We start from the raw sequence: 17782 nt of genomic DNA, 5'->3' as shown, positions 1-17782 counted from the left end.
GCCGTCTCCCATGAAAGTCGATGAGAAATACAAAAACCTCCCCTTCCGCGTTGGCCCGTCCAAGGCTGGCCACTACCACTACCTGTCGCTCGACCTACCTAGGCAACCTTTGACTCCATCTGAAGGCATGCATGCTCAGACCTCGAATCTCGACACGGTCGCGTTGGATCAGAATGCGGAATAGCGACGCGATGCCAACTATGGAGGTGTCCCAATTGCGAACCGCGGAGGAAAGACGCTCTTTATCAGGTGACGGTGCACGGACCCTTCTTAGGACCAAGGCCAAATCGCCGAGGACATGGTCGTTTGAGGATACGGGAGAGCCCTATATGCCTATAATTAGATACATATAAATATATATCTTGTAAAACATGACCTACTGTCCTCTACAGTATAATAACTCTTGTCCGCCCTGCCACCTGCATACCGGTACCAGCCTCGCCGTGCACAGCTCAGCCCTTGCCTACTTCGTGCATTCATTAATAATCAGGCATTAGGCCGTCCGTACTGTCAAGTCGGCAGGTCGAAGCAAAGAAAATCAAGCTAAGTAAACAACATAACTCATACAGAAAATCATACTATCACCACCCTCACGACAACTACAAATCGGACACCTGCCTTCCTCCGCCATATTTTCTCTATTCTTATGGACAACGTCGAGCAACTTGAATCCTCGAGCAAATCCATAAGTCTCCGGTCATCCCGCCGGAAATCCAAGCACTCTGGCGGCCGTTGTTGCACGCCCTCTGTCTTTAAATAACAGCTTCACATCTACGCTGGGTACCATTCGCGCCTTTTCGTCGGATCTTCTGCGCAATGGCCGGGTTGGAGCAGCTGGAGATTCATAGCAAGGTATGCATAGCTTCTATGGTCGCCAGGTGGGATACAAAGAGGAAACTAATGATCCGGACAGTCGTACATCGTTCGCTGGGTTAAGGTGGATGAGGGGCATACTATTTCATGGAGCGTTCAGCCGCATAAGAAATCCATGTGAGGATCATCGCCATGCCATGTCTATCTGCACCTAATCCTGTAAGGGCTAACAGCGTTGCTCCAGAAACTTTGGCATATTCAAACACCCAGGCACAAGCAAGGATGGAATCCCAACGGCATCCCCAGCCCTCGAGGAAACATCTAGTTCACTTCTCCCTACGGACGCTGCTGCCGACTCCCGCAGACGCCCTTCCAATATGCGGAATGATGCCTCGACGGCCCAGGAACAGCTGAGAGCGAAGGGCTTCCTTCCGATCCAGTGGTACGGGAAATGCGAGGCGGACAAAGTGTCCATGGGGACCTATGCTGTGACTGCATATAACGGAGGAATGTATGGTCTTGTGTTTGACAATACCTTCTCGAAGCAGGTTTCCAAGACTGCGACGCTCGTCCTTCTGACTTACCCTACGAATGCGCCTCCGCATGCTACACATCATCAACAAGGAGCTCCGAGCTCTATGGCTACGACTGGTATCGGCAGCATTGGGAAGAGTTCTAGCCCTAAAGTCGGTGCTGTGACTTCTGAGTCTGTGGAAAGTCTACAGAGTCAAAGCAGAGGAAATTCACTTGCTGGACTGGACAGCGACAATGGATCACCAACATATCATGTAGGCGTTCTATCCAAGAGACGGCGGAAACGTGGACAAGGCTATGCTCGCAGGTTCTTCTCTCTGGACTTCGCATCTTGCACGTTATCATATTACTACAACCGAAATTGCTCTGCTCTTCGTGGAGCTATTCCTTTGAGCTTGGCTGCTATCGCTGCGGATGAAAGACGGAGAGAAATTAGTATCGATTCTGGAGCAGAGATTTGGCATCTGAAGGCTAGTACAGCCAAGGATTTCGAAGATTGGACGAGAGCTCTGGAAATGGCAAGCCATAGTGCCCGAACAGGAGTTGCTGAGCCCGAGCTGGTGTCCGCTCCCGACCACCTAAGAGCTCGAACGTCTGGCCTGCCTAATATTGTTTCAAATCAAGCTGATGATCGAGACTGGGATCAGATAGAGACGCTCGTGAGTAGGATCGTTGGTACTCGAGATGCTGTCAGGAGACTTTGCAAGGACACTGCGCCAGGCGCTGCCGCTGGGAAAAAGAACGCCTTGCAAGGATTGGGACTTTCCGCTCTGAGCCCAAATGCCGACGATGGATCTGATTATTTCGGATTGGCTGCAGTCCCTGAGAAGAGGCCGTTTTGGAAGCGGAAACCTAGCGCTCCTACAACGCCGCGAACGTGCCCCACGGGTCTTACTTCCCAACTTGCCGTACCTTCTCAGTCTCCCCTGACCACAGTCATTTCCAACGGGACACCTGAGCTAAAATCTAGGAATTCTCTGGCTAGAGAGGAGCCCAGTCTGCATGAAAATTGCACCGCGCTAATGAACGACCTCGATGCTGTTGTTAATGACTTCTCTACACTCTTGAGTAACAGTAAACGCCGCAGAATGCAAGCTCCGCCGTCGGCCTCGAGGAACAGTGTAGACTCTACATCCACGGCAGAGTTCTTCGATGCAGAGCCTGGCGATTTGGATCGTTCTCAGGTGGTCCTCATCGATCGGCGAAGTGATGAAGATGCCCAGCCATCAGAAGCAGATGACGATTTCATTACCGATGCGTCGTCTCTTTCTTCGGAGGAGGAAGAGAATTCGACCCACCTGAATGGCAAAGCGGCTCTGTTCCCAGTGAGACCCAAGATGCTGGATCCTCTACCTATCTCAACCACAGTCACACGGAGGAAGACTGTCCCTGTAGCGACAGTAATGCCACCCAGCTTAATCACGTTTCTTCGCAAGAACGTAGGTAAGGACTTGAGTACAATCAGCATGCCCGTCAGCGCCAACGAGCCTCTTTCGCTGCTCCAACGTGTTGCCGAACAGATGGAGTATGCGCCACTCCTCAACGCGGCCGTGTCCCAAAAGGCTTCAACTCAGCGCCTCTTACACGTCACTGCGTTTGCTGTCTCTCAGTTCAGCATGAATCGTGCTAAAGAGCGTGCTATCCGAAAGCCTTTCAACCCTATGCTGGGGGAGACTTTTGAGCTAGTTAGGTCGGAAAGTGAGGTCCCCGGTGGGCTAAGAATCCTGGTCGAGAAGGTCTCCCATCGCCCGGTGCGCATAGCCTGTCAAGCCGACTCTGCGAGCTGGTCATTTACGCAATCCCCTGCACCAACACAAAAGTTCTGGGGGAAAAGCGCAGAGCTTATCACAGAAGGCCGGGCGAGACTTGTGTTACACCTACCTGACGGCAGCGACGAGCTCTACAGCTGGAACACTGCTACTGCATTCCTGCGCAATGTGGTCGTCGGCGAGAAATATGTTGAGCCTGTTGGAAACATGACTGTGATGAACGAAACTGCCGGTAGCAAAGCGATTGTGGAGTTCAAGCAAAAGGGCATGTTTGGAGGTCGTAGTGAGGAAGTCCAGGTTGCTTCTTACAATGCGGATGGCTCATCAACGGGTCTTGGTATGGTAGGGAATTGGACATCGAATCTACAGGTTACGGAAGGTGGGAAGGCGAAAGGCCCTCGGATCTGGCAAGTGGGCGACTTGGTTGATAACGCTCCGAGCCGCTATGGTTTTACAGTTTTCGCTGCCAGCTTGAACGAGATTACGGGGTTGGAGAAGGGCAAATTGCCTCCCACGGACAGTCGGCTACGACCTGATCAGAGGGCAGCTGAAGAAGGCAATTTGGACCTGGCGGAGAAGTTGAAGGCGACCCTGGAGGAGAGCCAGCGATCTCGAAGAGCGGGGATGGAGGAGAGCGGTGTTGTGTATAAGCCCCGATGGTTTACAAAAGTTGAGGATGGGGATGGGGGCGAGGAAGTGTGGAGGTTGAAGGGTGGGAAAGAGGGTTATTGGGAAGAGAGGACCAAGGGGCAGTGGACTGGTGTTGAAGATATCCTTGCTGTGTGATTGTGTTTCGTTGAGTAGGACAGCTACTTGGAATGTACGAGTATGGCGTTGCACGGGTAGAGGTGGTGGTGGTGGCGGTGATCGGCCGGGCAAAACGCACATAAACGGGCTTGGGATAGACCATATTTTCTGTTGGATGATGTGAAAGAATTGAGATGTTTTCCATGTCCATCTCATCTTCGTGTGTTACTTTGTTATTCTCCCCCCGGGTACCACCACCTGTGGACAAAGTCATAAAATGAACGTACTGAGTTGGGTAACTCGCTCGCTCAGTGCTACGTGCGATCTGTATGTATAACCAATAAATACTATTTTCCCACCCTCTCCGTCCGTTGGAGTTTTGGCACGCACATCATGGTTGCGCTACAATATCATCTCGACGCCGGCGAACCCGGTCGGGGCGGCCAGCCAGCTAGCGTTGACTTTCGGTAGGCTTCATTCATGTGTGTATGTATGTATGTATGTATGTATGTATGTATGTATGTATGTATGTGTGCGTGTGTGCGTGTGTTACATACATGCGCCTGGATCGGTGGAGCCAGCATCGCCTCTCCGTGGCCGCGGCCGCGGCCGCGGCTTCTCCTCGACGCTGTTTGACGCCGAGATGAGATGCGTAGAGCCCGAGTTTGTTCGGTCTACCTCTTCTTGGCCGTTGACCGGTGGGGGTAGGCAAGGGAGGGAGACACAACGGCCGAATCACCCCGCGACACGGGGGATAGGTGGGGTGGCTGCTGCGGAACAACTCGCCTGGGAGGTAGATGCTCATTCGCCGTTGAGGGGCCCGGTCGGTGCCGGCCACTGTTGGCGCTGGTGGCGAGATGGCGGCAATCGGCCCTGTGTTAGGTACTCTTCGTAGGCGCTCCGCGCATCTGGGGAGCTGGAGCTGCGAGAGGGGAGGGAGCAGCTGGGAGATGCCCAGTCTGCTGCTCGAGCACTGGAGGTGTGTACCGGTACTATTCGTGGCATGCTGGAGGATGTGTTACGGCCGGGTGCGGCTGGTGCCAGTGGTGGGATTGGAACGCTTCAGCCGGGGGAAGAGTACTTATGATATCGATATAGATATCTATATCTATATCTATATCTATATCTATACCTATATCTATATCTATATCTATATCTATATCTCTCTCTGCACGAGGTTGCCCGGCGATAATCAACAGAGCATGATTGCGTCCAGCTCAATTGATCGGCACCTGATTGCGGAAGCTTCCGTAGAACAGTGTAGATAGAGTCAAGCCAGCTCTGGGCAGACAGACCGAGAAAGACGCGCGAGTTAGAAGCACTAGCCTCATGCATGATGGATCAGAAACATCATGTTGGCCCGGGGGCTGGCTACAGCCGTAGCCGTAGCCATCTCCCGAGATAGTAAACAACCATTAGCGAGCGTATGTGCCACGCCAGCGAGCAGAACCGTCAGGCCGCTCGTTGCCTGCCTTCCTGCTATACCTGGGACGCACTCGTGGACAGTTTCGTCAGGGAAGGTTTCAAGACCACAAGGACCGAGCTCCCATGAACGACAAACACACTGAGGGATTCAACCCAAGCGAGCCAGCTAGCGACCGATAGACGGTGGAGGTTGGCGGGGGTAGGTGCTCGCTCGCAATTTCACGCCCCCGCGCAGTCAAAGCCCGGTGTTCGACCCAGGGGCTTGCTTTCCGTAGTCCACTGACCCGTGCTTGACTCGATGTCTCGCCACCAGCTCTCCTGGCATTGCATCCAGGTTCCACCTACCGGATGCGTAGAGATGTCAGTAGGAAAACGGGAAGAACTGTCCCGGTCTATCATCTACTTACCCATCTCCCTTGACATGCAGAGAGCCAGGCTCAGAACTTCAAACTCGGGGAGATGATGATCACGGGTGTTTTTCGCTCGCTAATTATCGGCTGCGGCGATGTGATAGGGTCGTATCTCCTCTATGGCGAGGTACGGTAGAGAATAGAGTGGGGAGGTCTGAGAGCGAAAAATTTACGCTATGTGCACTACTGAATATGGTGTTGACGTTGACTGACCTCAAGCGAAGACGCCACCCATACCCGGGGAGGAGAGAAGAAAGAAGCTAAGCGAGGGTTTCCCCTTTTATCAAGTGGCAGTCCTCGGCAGTGAGGCCACTTTTTCGACGACCTCTGATTTTCGTGTTTTTGGTTACCAACAAGAAAGTTTCACGCTATATGGATAATTGCGTTGATTTGGGGTCAGACGGTGAGAGACGGTAGGTGATTTCATGAATGCGGAATGTATGATGAAGCTTGATAAAGTACGAATTAAGAAGTTGCCCACTGGTAGGTTTGGCGGCGTTGTCGATCGTGATCGAGCTTGCGCGTTACTTACCGGCTCGGTTACGGCCTGCTCCTGCGTGTTACAAACTCTGACAGGATTGTGAGCAAGTGAAAGCTGTGAATCATGTACGCTCCTTCGCGGCTGGCGGTCGTTTGTTGGTGGTGACATGGGAACAAGATGACTTCCGTCTAGTCAGTGCTACAAAGATGCAATACCTTGAGCCGTGGCGGATTCACAACAGCCCTGTGATCCGCACTCAACACCAGATCGCCATTCGGTCATTCAATAACCCGAATGTATCTGATAAATAGTCTGGTCACTGCATACAAATTCTCTGGACTCGGAGGAAGAAGCTGGGGAAATAAGCAACCTTAAAAACATCCCCAGCCCCTGACCCTACTCAATTACCCATACTCATCTCAGAGAACAACATGGTGTGCTACGACCCCATCCACGAGGCGTTGGACACTTTTTTCGGCGGCAACGAGAAGAAGAAGAGGAAGCGGCGAGAGCGACAGGAGCGGAAAGCCCGTAGCCGACAGGAGAAAGAGAGGGAGAGAGAGGTCAGGGCGATTATACTCGTTCGTGACTGTGACTGTTGCTTCATACCAACGACCTATCTACCCAGATCCCCCGGGCGGCACTTGCAGTCCATGTCTAACGCCTCACACCGCTCTGGTCGTCCACAAGGCTCTTTGCAACCGAGCCAACATCCTCCGATGGAGGGAGCTGCCACGACGCCCATCAAACCAAGCGGCACCTTTCCTGAATGTCTCGAGCGCACACCTCTTTTCATTCAGGTTACTTCTCCACCAGCCCTGCCTTTGCAGGGAGCTTCTCCCTCTTGGAACCATACCCGAGGCAGTCGTCCAATTTCGAGCCCTCGAAGTGGATTTCGACCACAGTCTCCTCTTTGCAACATCAGCAGACCAGGAGACGACCAACGCTTGTTCAATAGTATTTCAGGCCTACCCCCTTCATTTGACAGATTCATCACAGCAGGTCTCCGCCAGCCACCATTTGTAAATCCTCAGAGCCAACCACCGTCTCGGATGCGGTCTCAACGCGATTCCTATCCAGTACCGGCCGTTCGCAGCTTTCGAATGCGGCAGCCATACGTTGTATCATGCCCGTCCAGTACCCAGGGTCCGAGATATGACTCTCAAGGAGCTCGGTCTGGTCCAGCAGCAGCAGCAGGAGGAGGAGGAGAAGATGAAGCAGAACTAGACTTTAACGGTTACTTCTCTGACGGATCTTTCATTTCCCAACCAAGAGCAAGGCGTGTTCCCCAAGGCGAGAGAGGAAGAGGAGGAGAAGATGAAGTAGAACTAGACTTTAACGGTTACTTCTCTGACGAATCTTTAATTTCCCAACCAAGAGCAAGTCGTGTTCCCGAAGGCGAGAGAGGCGGAGAAGAAGAAGACGAAGCAGAAACGTACTTTGACTGTTCCCTCTCTCACGGATCTTTCACTCCCCAACCAAAAGCAGGACGTGTGTCCGAAGGCGAAGGAGAAGGAGAGCCAGGGAATGGATCACGGCCAGGATCAAGTTCGCCGGGGTCTGCTCGGCGTTCTGCACATCAAGAGACAGCACTGCCGAGCTCTGGGGCGCACGTAGTGACATCTCAATCCCATGTTGGAGATATGGCGAGGACGATTTACGAAGGCATGGTATCGATGACTCCCAGCGAAGTGGCAGCCGAAGAAGCGGATGCTGTGAGGAGAGAGAGGCAGATGGAAGAATATCGCCTCCTCCTCCAGAAGACCGATCGTGGATGGTGAGAGCCGCTCAAGCCGTGGCAGAAGAGGAAAACTTTCTGGAAATAGGCGTTTATTTGGCTCGATGGGTTTTGGTTGTTGGAGTGAGTGCTGTGGAGCTGCGAAATAGTTCCAATGCAAGAAAGTCCTGCCTGCTGTTAGCAACATATGTGGATGCAGATTGAAGAGATGTGCTCTTCTCTCTTGGACATATATATATATCGAAGCAATTCAAATGCGATCTTCAAATGACCAGAAACGTGTCTAGCCAGGCTCCCAATGTGCATGTACCCACCGCGACAGTAGAGATCAATCATGCATGCCATCTATCCTCGCAGTGATAGATCACAGGAATCGTTTCCAGGTTCACCATGGCCGACACTTCTCAGTCTGTGAATGTCCATCCGTGGAAGTGATCGAGAGTAGAGATACCATTCCCATCCCAGTAAGCAGCGGGTGACACATAACCGCACTCAACATAGCATGAGGCACCCCTTCATGGATGACTTGACCAACCTGCCTCAACCCTGTGTCCTCAAAACCAGAGCCGAACACACTCCTTCAACGATACGCAAAGCCCGCATCGCACCAGTCGCAAAAAGAGGTCTTGACAGAACGTCGCACCAGACAGCACCGGCAACAACGAAAAGGGGCCGAAGTGTAGGATAGGATAAGCGTGCCGTAGAGCCGGCATTTCGCGTAACCGAGACGACTGTCGTTCGGAGCAGGCGCGAGGACGAGACCCGGGGCTTTTTATCTCTATTCAAAAGCCTTGGACGGGATGGAGTGAAGAAAGGTTTCAGCGACTTGGAAAAGACAACTATCTGGGTCATAGGCCCGTCGGTAATTGAACCGAACGCATCCTCGGCCACAGAAGACGACTCGGACCTCTCCGGGAGTCCTCAACAATAGAGACTATCGCCATACCAAACATACCGAAGCCCCCAGCGCCGCTAAACATACCCTCTCCGGATCATTGCTGCCGTTGTGCGATTTGGAGTCGCGGTGGAAATCTTCTTTATTCCTAATAGATAAGCACGACTCAGACGATCCGGCCTTTTTTTCTTTTTTCTTTTTTTCTTTTTTCTTTTGGATCCGCGATGGAAGAAGCTGTTTTCCCCAAGAAGGAAGAAGTTTCGGACGACCCATTCAATAAGGAGAAGAAGGAGAAGAACAAGAAGAAGAAGAAGAAAGAGAAGAAGACCAGAGGCACAGAGAACCCAGTGAGGAATCATCAAAAAACGATTTCAAGGACGCGAGGAAAACCCGTGCCAGAGGTAAGCCCAAATACTCTACTCCCCTCCCCGTCAATCCCCATTCGAAGAAAGCGAAGTCGATGCGAGTATAGCAAGTAGTTATCCCACTGCCCTCAGCCTGCGCTTGATCTGCTTACTGTATCCCTCCCTCATGTTTTTGCCGACGTCCCTGGCAGCTGGGCCACGTCCCTTCAGCCAGAAGTACTAACCAAGCTGTAGGCTAACGCGGCACGATGGAGAGTGATCGACGACAGGGAGAAACTTCAACGAGCAAAGGATAGAGCCGACGAGCTTATGCGAGAGTATGAAGAGCAGCAGAGAAGGATTCAGCGAATCGAAAAGAGGGTGAACGGATCACGTTCTCCACGTTCTGCATCTCGCACGCCAGAGCCCGAGGAGAGCCAAAAAGTGGAGCCCCAGCAGGAAGTGTCAGAAGAAGAGTCTGTCGATAGAGAAAGCTTCCGAGCTCCCAATGCCTCATTTTCCGCAGGTTCGCAGGGGAATATAGCCTCGCCAGCTCGCCCCGGGCTTGAGAGATCCGGCACGGAACCTAGTCAGTACGGACAAGCACAAATGCGTAAAAACGCTGTTCATAGTTCAAACTCTGAGAGAAGCCGTCCAGTTCCGGCGCAGTACTCTGAATCGTCCAGTGGCGTTGCGAGCAGCAGGAGACGGCAATCCGAGACTGGATCGAATGGACCTAGCTCTGTCTACCAATCTAGCGAGAGAGCAGGTAGCCAGTCGCGCCTCAAATCCAAGAGACGAAGCAGCAGTATCGCAAGCCAGTTGAACGAGGGAAGAAGCAGTGCTCACTCGCCCCCTTCTTCGGAAGGGAGAAGTAGCATGGCAAGTCAACAGCAAGAAGTTGCGAAGCCAGGGAGCGAGGGAAGGCCAAAGCGGCCGCAAAAAGATCGAGCAGATAGTGGCCCTAAGAAAAGAGTACCACCGAGCCCTCTGCGAAATGTGCTTAGTTCCAATGATGTAGAGCCTAGAATACAGAGCGAGAAGCCTGCATCATCCGACAAGAGAACACCCAGTGCATCCGGCCGCGGATCAGAGACGAGCCAGGCACAAAAAACCTGCAACCCTGGACGCCGAAGCAGGGCAGGTACTGGGAAGACCAAGGCAGGGCTGTCCCGGACAAGCACCCTACGACCTGCACTTTCCCCTCTGACCGAGGAGAAGGTGAAGAAGGTCGAGGAAACTCCGAAGGTAGCTGAGGAAGAAGACAGCGACGAAGAGCTATCGTCGGCTTTCGTGAGGAACGAGGAAGCAGAAAGAGAGAGGCAGGATTCCACGATCAAAACGATGATGAACAGACGGATAGGTGTTATGGAGAGGCAAGTCTTTGCACACTAATACAACAATTACGCATTTACATACTTATGATCTCGATAAATACTGACATTTCTGACAGGAGTCATGTGGAGGGTATGAAGATCGCGACATCCACACACAAGTCACGAAGCGGGAAGCAGAAGACAACGGCGACCGAGAGATTTGAGCGGAAAGATGCCGCAGAGAGAGCGAAACAAGAGAAAATGGCCAAGTCAACGACCCAGCGAGGAATAGGTGATATGAGAAGGTAAAGTTGTGTTCTATATCGGGGGTGACTCAGACCCGGGCCCAGGATTTGAGAGCTAACCAACGGGACCAGATCAAACATCGAAGCAATGGTGGAAAAAAACCCCGACGACGAGTTTGAAGAAAGAGAAGCCATGGAGCGGGAAAGGCAGAAGAGTATAGCGAAGACACAGATGCACAGGGGTATAGGAGACATGGAAAGGTTGGTGCCCTCTACTTCTCCGACGTCACAGACACGGCACGCTGAAAAGCAATGCTGATAACTGAAATAGAACACATTACGAAGGTGTGATATAAGAAGTCCAGCCGCCTTGGCGAGAGACCTTGGATATCTTTGAACTTCGATGAGGCCTTTCGGGGTATGATATGGTTTATGGCACTAGAAGAGTATCGAGGTTGCTTTTGGCGGGAGAGAGAGAAACATAGAGCGAAGGGCTGCGTAAAATATGCCTGATGTTGGCTCGGATGATCACGTTCCATGAAATTTCGAGTTGATCATTTTTGTGTCTTGACGCCCGCTCCTCAATGTTTAACATCTTATCTCAACGCCGCCTCTACTGACAGTCAGGTATTTGACGCCCTTATACGGCTTAACACCTTCACCGAGTCCTCGACTCTTCCTCGTGTCGATGACAAGACTTTCCACCTTGATCCCAGAGGCCAGCCATCCTTTGACGGAGAAACTGACCATCGCAGAACTTGGCATGAGAATTTTGTTCTGAGCCACTTTTTTCGCATCTCTTTGCTCTTCTGTCTCCGGAGGTTTGGATTTCGCCGAAGAGCTCTGATATGCATCTACTTCATAGTCGTAGCCACCCTCCAGTCTGAAACCAGTAGACTCAAAATCCTCCTCGATTGACAATGGCCCGACAACGGTGCAACGCAAAGTAGCACCGCCAGCAACAGTATCCTTAGCAGGAATATGCCATTCAATATTTCTCTCCCCCGGATTATAAGTCGTATCGCCTCTGCTGGCTCGGATCTCAGAAAGATTCCTCACGTCCGCGGGTAACGGTATTCTGACCACCAAATCCTCCAGCGTGGGGGTAGAAGAAGTGCCTGCTTGACCGCCTAGTCCAGAAGAGAAACCCCCGACACCACGGCCACCAACTCGACTGCTACTTCTCGAGGAGGGCCCAGATAACGACGTATTCCCCTGTCCAGAGACATTCGTGATGAGAAGCCTGACTTCGAAGTCGGACCCTTGTGGACCTTGACCAGTTTTGACTTCGATATTGACGGGTAATTTCAAATTCGAAGCACTGGTAGAGCCAGATTTGCCATTTTGAAATGGTAGTAGGTCCACCTCATATCCAGCGAGAACGAATCTTCCGTCAGGTGGAATGAAGCTCAGCTCCCCAGGTTTTTCTCTCCATCTAGCCAATCTTACACATGGATGAAATACCGGCAATTCCATAACGCTATTGATATTCTGCTTGCCTGACGGCGTGGAGAGGTTCAACAGCAGATCTGGAACTCCGGAGATCTTGGAAGTAAGGGCAATGGTGCCGTTTGCAAAGGCCGCCAAAGGTCTCCCCGACGGTGCCAATGTCACGGTCAGTGTCTCGACCAGGTCGACATATAGCTCATTGGACGTATGCCGCACGTTCGCTCTTCGCCAGGGCAAAGCTGGTGTGTTAGCTGCTGATATTCCCGAATGCAATATAGCACTCATGTTTGAGTTTGACGACGCAGAATAGCCAGGTTTCCTACAGATGAAAGTCAGTTTGGGGCCACAAACAAGAGAGGATCAGCAAACCCAGGAATGTTAATTCCCCCCAATAGCTTCCCTATCCAACCTTCCACTTCCACCAGATCTCTTAAGGCATTGGGTTCTGTGGTGCTGATGGCGCCAGCATCACACATCTCGTTGAGTAGCTGTGCAACGACATCGTAGTTGTTCTCAATCTTCTGCGCTAAGATTGGCGTCCCAATAAACTCCTCTAATATGTCTATAATCCGGTGGAGGAATTCGAGAGCGAGGAGAGGTTCGATTTCGGAAGACGAAGTCAGGAGAAACAGCAGGTTCGAATGAGTGAGGCTGAATAGCAGGGTCGGCGGCGATGTATTAGGTAGATATATCAAGCTCGGACGAGGGAGGGGGTGGCCCTGATAGAGGGGAAGGAGTTGGGACGCCGAGAAAGGTCTCGAGGTGTAGGTATGCGTGAGGATCGGACGGCTGCGAAGAGTTAACAGGAGAAACGAAGCGAGTGGATGCATACATACGTGTGCTCGTCGTAGATGTAGAGCGCCTCAACAGCTCCGGTCATGATTAATCGAAGGCCAACGTTATTGCATCGTGGAATTGTTGGTTCTTACTTAAGTATCCAGTGCGGCTGGGCTCGAGGCTGTGGTGATGGGACCCCACTTGCACTTGCTTCCTGGTCCTCTTTGGGGAAAATGTGCTCTGCTACCCAACATCACAGCTTCAAATACCAATTCAACACCAACCTCAATAAAACAACCAGACGCGATGACCATGGGGAATGCCAAATCGCACGAGCTTCAACGACCCGAAAGTCTACAGGAGGCTCTCAACCGCGATCGTGTCGACGACTGTACGCCTTGTAGGGTTACGGGCAAGTCTAAGCAGCCTTCATCGCTACACACCCGAGCCCCTTACTCACAGTATATCTAGGAGCTGCTGCCTTCATGGGTTTGGGCGCTTACAGCTACTTCTCGGGACACTCGCAGCTGAAAGCACAGCAAGCCAAGATTCTCGCAAGCAAGAGCATGTTTGGAATGAAGAGTCGACAAGCAGGAATCACGACGATCGCTCTTACGCTTGGAGCCATGGGATTTTGGCGACTGGTCAACTAGAGCCTTGCGGATAACTTACGTTATGGAGTACACGAACACAGATGGGCGCAGGACCTGGTATCATGCGGTCGATGGGCTGTGTTTGACATTTACTTCGCTACTCTCCCATCGGAAGGCCCAAGTCTACATATCCACTCGGTCCTTTCACGTCTTACGGATAATCTGTCTCATGGTCTGACTCGCAGCATATCGCTACCACACCTGTGTGCGATACTCCTTTCTCTCCTTTGAGCCTTGATACTCCCGGATTTATGAAAGCTAGCAATGCAGGCTTCCAAGACGAGCGCTTCCCTGTGGAGGATACGCTGAAGGCCAATCTTTTACCTATCTGTTGACGAATCGAAGCCCCGCAGAACACCAACTGTAGGTGATATATCATGGACGCGATCGTATGGCGCAGAGTAGGGCGATCGGGGATGTGAGAGCCGTTCCAGAAATCAGTCCAATTTTGGCCGAGGTTATGATTGTGAGGACGTTGAAATGAGGGATGATCACAGTCTTTGGCTTATCATCTTGAGAAGCCTGATCTCCTACTCGGACATGTCTCTTCAGGAAGCTTGGATAAGAATGGCAAGACATCTGGCAGAGGGGAATATTTGTCTTTGAGCAGGCAGGAGACACCAGACCCGACGGGCGGGGGGGCGGGACGGAACACCCGGGGGGTGGGCAAAGGGGTGAGAGCAGTCGGATTGAAGTGGACACTTATATTGCGTGATGTAAAGCAACAGAAGACGTATACTGTGAGATAGATTCCCATTGCCAACACTACAATGTGCTTTTAGACCACGGCGAGGGACCTAGTGAACGGCTCATCTTGGTGGCACTTGAGAGTTGCCCGAATTCTCGATTCCAGACTCTTATGTCCGAAAAAGCAGAGTAGCCTCGTTCAAGTGCCAAGCTCTTCAGCCTCACCAAGGATTTCCTTGTTCGTGCATCAGCCTTGCAAAGCTTCCACATCCTTTTCAAGCACCGAGACAACCATGGCCATCACCATACTCGCTCCCGCGCCGGCAGTGCCTTATCAGTATGCGGGAGAGCCCGAAGACGAATCTAATCAAGATGGCGGTGTTGGTTTGGAGGGAGATCTTGACATGCGGCCTGCAAAGCGAGCCCGACACAGCTCTGCAAAGGATCTCGTAACCCCAGGACAGACGGTGACCGACGATCCGCAATGGATGAGGTGTGTCTTCCAATGAATCACAGATCCGTTAATAAATATACATGTATATATATAGGAGCTGATGCAAGGGTAGGGGTCACGGCACATACGTCGCATCTTCCAGCACCGAGATCATTGCGACCGTCGCCGGCACGATCCAGAAGACCAACAAGCTCCTCTCAGTACGACCCCTGCGTGCACGCTACACGCCCGAGATTGGAGACCTGGTTGTTGGTCGGATTGTGGAAGTCCAGGCTAAGCGCTGGCGTGTCGACGTCGGGGCGCCAGTTCTCGCAGGACTGCCGCTCTCTGCTATCAACCTTCCCGGAGGAATCCTGCGGAAGAGAACAGATACCGACGAGTTACAGATTCGAACATTCTTTTCGGAGGGAGATTTATTGATTGCCGAGGTGCAAAGCTTGCATCAAGATGGGAGTGCGTCACTACACACCAGAAGTTTGAAGTATGGGAAGCTCAGGAACGGGGTGTTTATGAGTGTCAGTGGCGTCGGAGGAGGTGGAGGTGTTGTCAGATCTAGGAGGCAGGTCTGGACTATCGACACAGTCTCCGGCGGAGGACAAGTCGATATCGTTCTTGGGGTCAATGGTTACATTTGGATCAGCAAACATGTGGAGGTTGCAGGTGGTGATACCGCTATTACGAGGATGGAGGAGAATATCAGCAGTACGGTATACTCGAGCCAGAATGACGAGATTGGGCCCGATACGAGAAGAGAGATCTCACGAATCCGCGGGGTTATCAACTTGCTAGTGGAAGAGGGTATCAGGATTGATGAGGACATGGTCACGAAGGGCTACGAAGCTGCGGTCCTGGTGGAAAATAGGGATGGGGAGAACAGTGGATACCTCGGAGGGGAGACGGGCAAGAAGGTTTTGCTGATGCTGAGCGATCCTTAGCGGATTGGACAATAACGAGCACGAGTCATTGTCTGAACTGAATATCGAGGACTTTTGAGTTCTGCAGAGGCGAGTGAAGTTGGTAGAGAGGAGAGTCTTTGGTCCGGAGGAACTGATCTTCATTGTGAACTTTCCCCGAAAACCTGGAATATTTACGGATAGAGGGCGACCGAGGCTCACTGTGCAGTCGTGCAGTACCGGTATGGAGCCACATGGAAGTTCTTGCAGAAAAAGCAACAAGCAACAAGCAGCGATCTACAATGTCTGTCGGGTTTTTTCGACCTTGGCCAAGATTCCGTGGAACAACTTTGGAACCTCGTTCGAAACTTTCATATAGGTACCTAAAGTAAAGCTGACAAGTCTTCGAAAAGTCAATCTCGCTACCGATGTCGATGCAATCAGCTCTCTTGATACTGGTGATATCCCATGCACGTTCTTCGTGTAAGTGACTTTATTCTACCTATCTCATCGTTAATAAGTTGGGATTTCTTTTTTCTTTAGATGGCTAGGTACCTAATCAATAATCTAATCTAATCTACTTAGTGATGGGCGCTGTATGCCGGATACGGGATTCTTCGAGCATACCGGCAGGATTGACTCTTTCGTGCTTACGCCTGGACTTGAGCATTCCGATGAGCATTGTAATGCACACTGTATTAAGTACCTGTTATGTACGGTATTACAAACTTCATCCTGATAGAGTGATAGAAAATGAATAGCTTGAAAGCGTTATTCGAGTGACGGCGAGCGGAAGGGGGACTCTGAGAAGATGTAAATACGTACTCGGAAAGCCTTGACTATTACTTACCGACTTATAGACCTCGATTTGTTGCTCCGTATCTCGCTTCTTGCTACGTAACAAACCGCAACTATACTCTGTACGTAATATTTCGGACGAATTACTACGATATTACTGTACGAGCCGATAGGTACCGGTAGTTTCGCATGCCTCTATCCCTTCAGTCCAAACTCTATTGTGCCAAAGCAGACCTGCAGTGCAACAATGCATATTGCAGTTTCCAGTCCTACAACCCTACACCGCACGATAAACCCCCAAGCCGCTCTACGCAGCGAAAAAGAAACTTCTCCCAATCCGTTCCGCACGCGCGCCATGGTGCTGGAGGTCCAGTACCGGTACCTAGGTCACCGCCTTCATCAGCAAAGGTAGCGGAACAGGGCGCGTAGCGTAGCGGAGCCTGACTGTAAGTAAAACAAACCACTATACACCGCCTAGGACCGACATCTACGGTACTTACAGAGGAGAAATGTTCGGCTTCCGGCGCTCGAATTATCAGTCACCCACCGCGCGCTAACAAAGCCAGCAAGCCGTCGGGCTGCTCTCAGTCCCTCGTCCCATCCATCGCGTGCGGCGATACCGACTTTTTCCAAACCACACACACCGACCTTCAAATTAAATCCATTTTTACCCCCGGCTATGAAGATTGGTTAAGAGAAAAAGTAAAGCTGGATCCTTTTCACGCGGCGCTGTTAAGCGCCTTTGCTGTTCTATGTTTCCGAGCGGTAGCACCATCTCTATTCTATTCCCGGATCGGTATCTGCCTCGTAAGCGCAATGTTACTTACTCCTTCTTTTAACAGCTGCGCATACAATCTCTTTTCTCCTTTTTTTTTTTTTTTTTTTAAAAAAAAAAAAGAAAAGCGCGCGCAATGAAGCTGCATTGCCTTGCGAAGCCTTAACCTCACTAAAGAAAAAAGCGTGAGCGACGATATTTTCAACAAGAAAATCGATATGAACGAATATTTTTTTTTTAAAAAAAAAGGATGCGAGAATAGCAAGAGCTAAAGAAGATTTTCTTAATTAAAAAAAAAAGAAGGAAAAAACGACTTTTTTTTTGCACATATCACTCTTTCAGATTGTATAATCTGTTTGCAGAGAGAGCTACGGCTAGCTTACTTGATTTCCGCCGTGGAGAGAGAGAGAGAGAGAGAGACCTTGCCGTTTCTTAATATGGGAAGTTGGAACGGCGATTCCGATCGGTGGTTTGATTTTCTTCCAGGCGATTACTTGATGATCGGTTAGAAGACGATGTAGATATTTGTAGCGGAGTTATATGAAAGAGACGATTTGTTTTGCTGTTCGGGATGAGGAT

General features: G+C 51.2%; 5 protein-coding genes across 5 annotated transcripts; 4 read left to right on the top strand and 1 right to left on the bottom strand.

The window, feature by feature from the left end:
- Positions 1-816: 816 nt before the first annotated feature.
- L3040_005753 (uncharacterized protein) lies at positions 817-3902 on the top strand (the record flags this gene model as incomplete). The annotated part of the gene is made up of 3 exons (XM_007288707.1): positions 817-852; positions 914-990; positions 1058-3902. The coding sequence occupies 3 exons, from the start codon at positions 817-819 to the stop codon at positions 3900-3902; spliced, it is 2958 nt and encodes a 985-aa protein (XP_007288769.1).
- Positions 3903-9036: 5134 nt separating this feature from the next.
- L3040_005752 (uncharacterized protein) lies at positions 9037-10551 on the top strand (the record flags this gene model as incomplete). The annotated part of the gene is made up of 2 exons (XM_007288705.2): positions 9037-9213; positions 9412-10551. 2 exons carry the CDS (start codon positions 9037-9039, stop codon positions 10549-10551), a joined length of 1317 nt encoding a protein of 438 aa, XP_007288767.2.
- Positions 10552-11305: 754 nt separating this feature from the next.
- L3040_005751 (uncharacterized protein) lies at positions 11306-13046 on the bottom strand (the record flags this gene model as incomplete). The annotated part of the gene is made up of 3 exons (XM_007288704.1): positions 11306-12485; positions 12536-12955; positions 13003-13046. 3 exons carry the CDS (start codon positions 13044-13046, stop codon positions 11306-11308), a joined length of 1644 nt encoding a protein of 547 aa, XP_007288766.1.
- A 203-nt stretch (positions 13047-13249) lies between these two features.
- Positions 13250-13596, top strand: L3040_005750 (uncharacterized protein; the record flags this gene model as incomplete). Its single annotated transcript, XM_066154632.1, has 2 exons — positions 13250-13355; positions 13415-13596. The coding sequence occupies 2 exons, from the start codon at positions 13250-13252 to the stop codon at positions 13594-13596; spliced, it is 288 nt and encodes a 95-aa protein (XP_066011481.1).
- Positions 13597-14576: 980 nt separating this feature from the next.
- Positions 14577-15672, top strand: L3040_005749 (uncharacterized protein; the record flags this gene model as incomplete). The annotated part of the gene is made up of 2 exons (XM_007288703.2): positions 14577-14776; positions 14850-15672. The coding sequence occupies 2 exons, from the start codon at positions 14577-14579 to the stop codon at positions 15670-15672; spliced, it is 1023 nt and encodes a 340-aa protein (XP_007288765.2).
- Positions 15673-17782: the final 2110 nt, after the last annotated feature.

This window comes from Drepanopeziza brunnea, assembly GCF_022702325.1.
Source record: "Drepanopeziza brunnea f. sp. 'multigermtubi' strain 214-2 chromosome Unknown ctg9, whole genome shotgun sequence".
Taxonomy (NCBI): Eukaryota; Fungi; Ascomycota; class Leotiomycetes; order Helotiales; family Drepanopezizaceae; genus Drepanopeziza; species Drepanopeziza brunnea.
The sequence above is the reverse complement of the archived record's forward strand: the minus strand, read 5'-3'. Positions and strand labels throughout refer to the sequence as shown.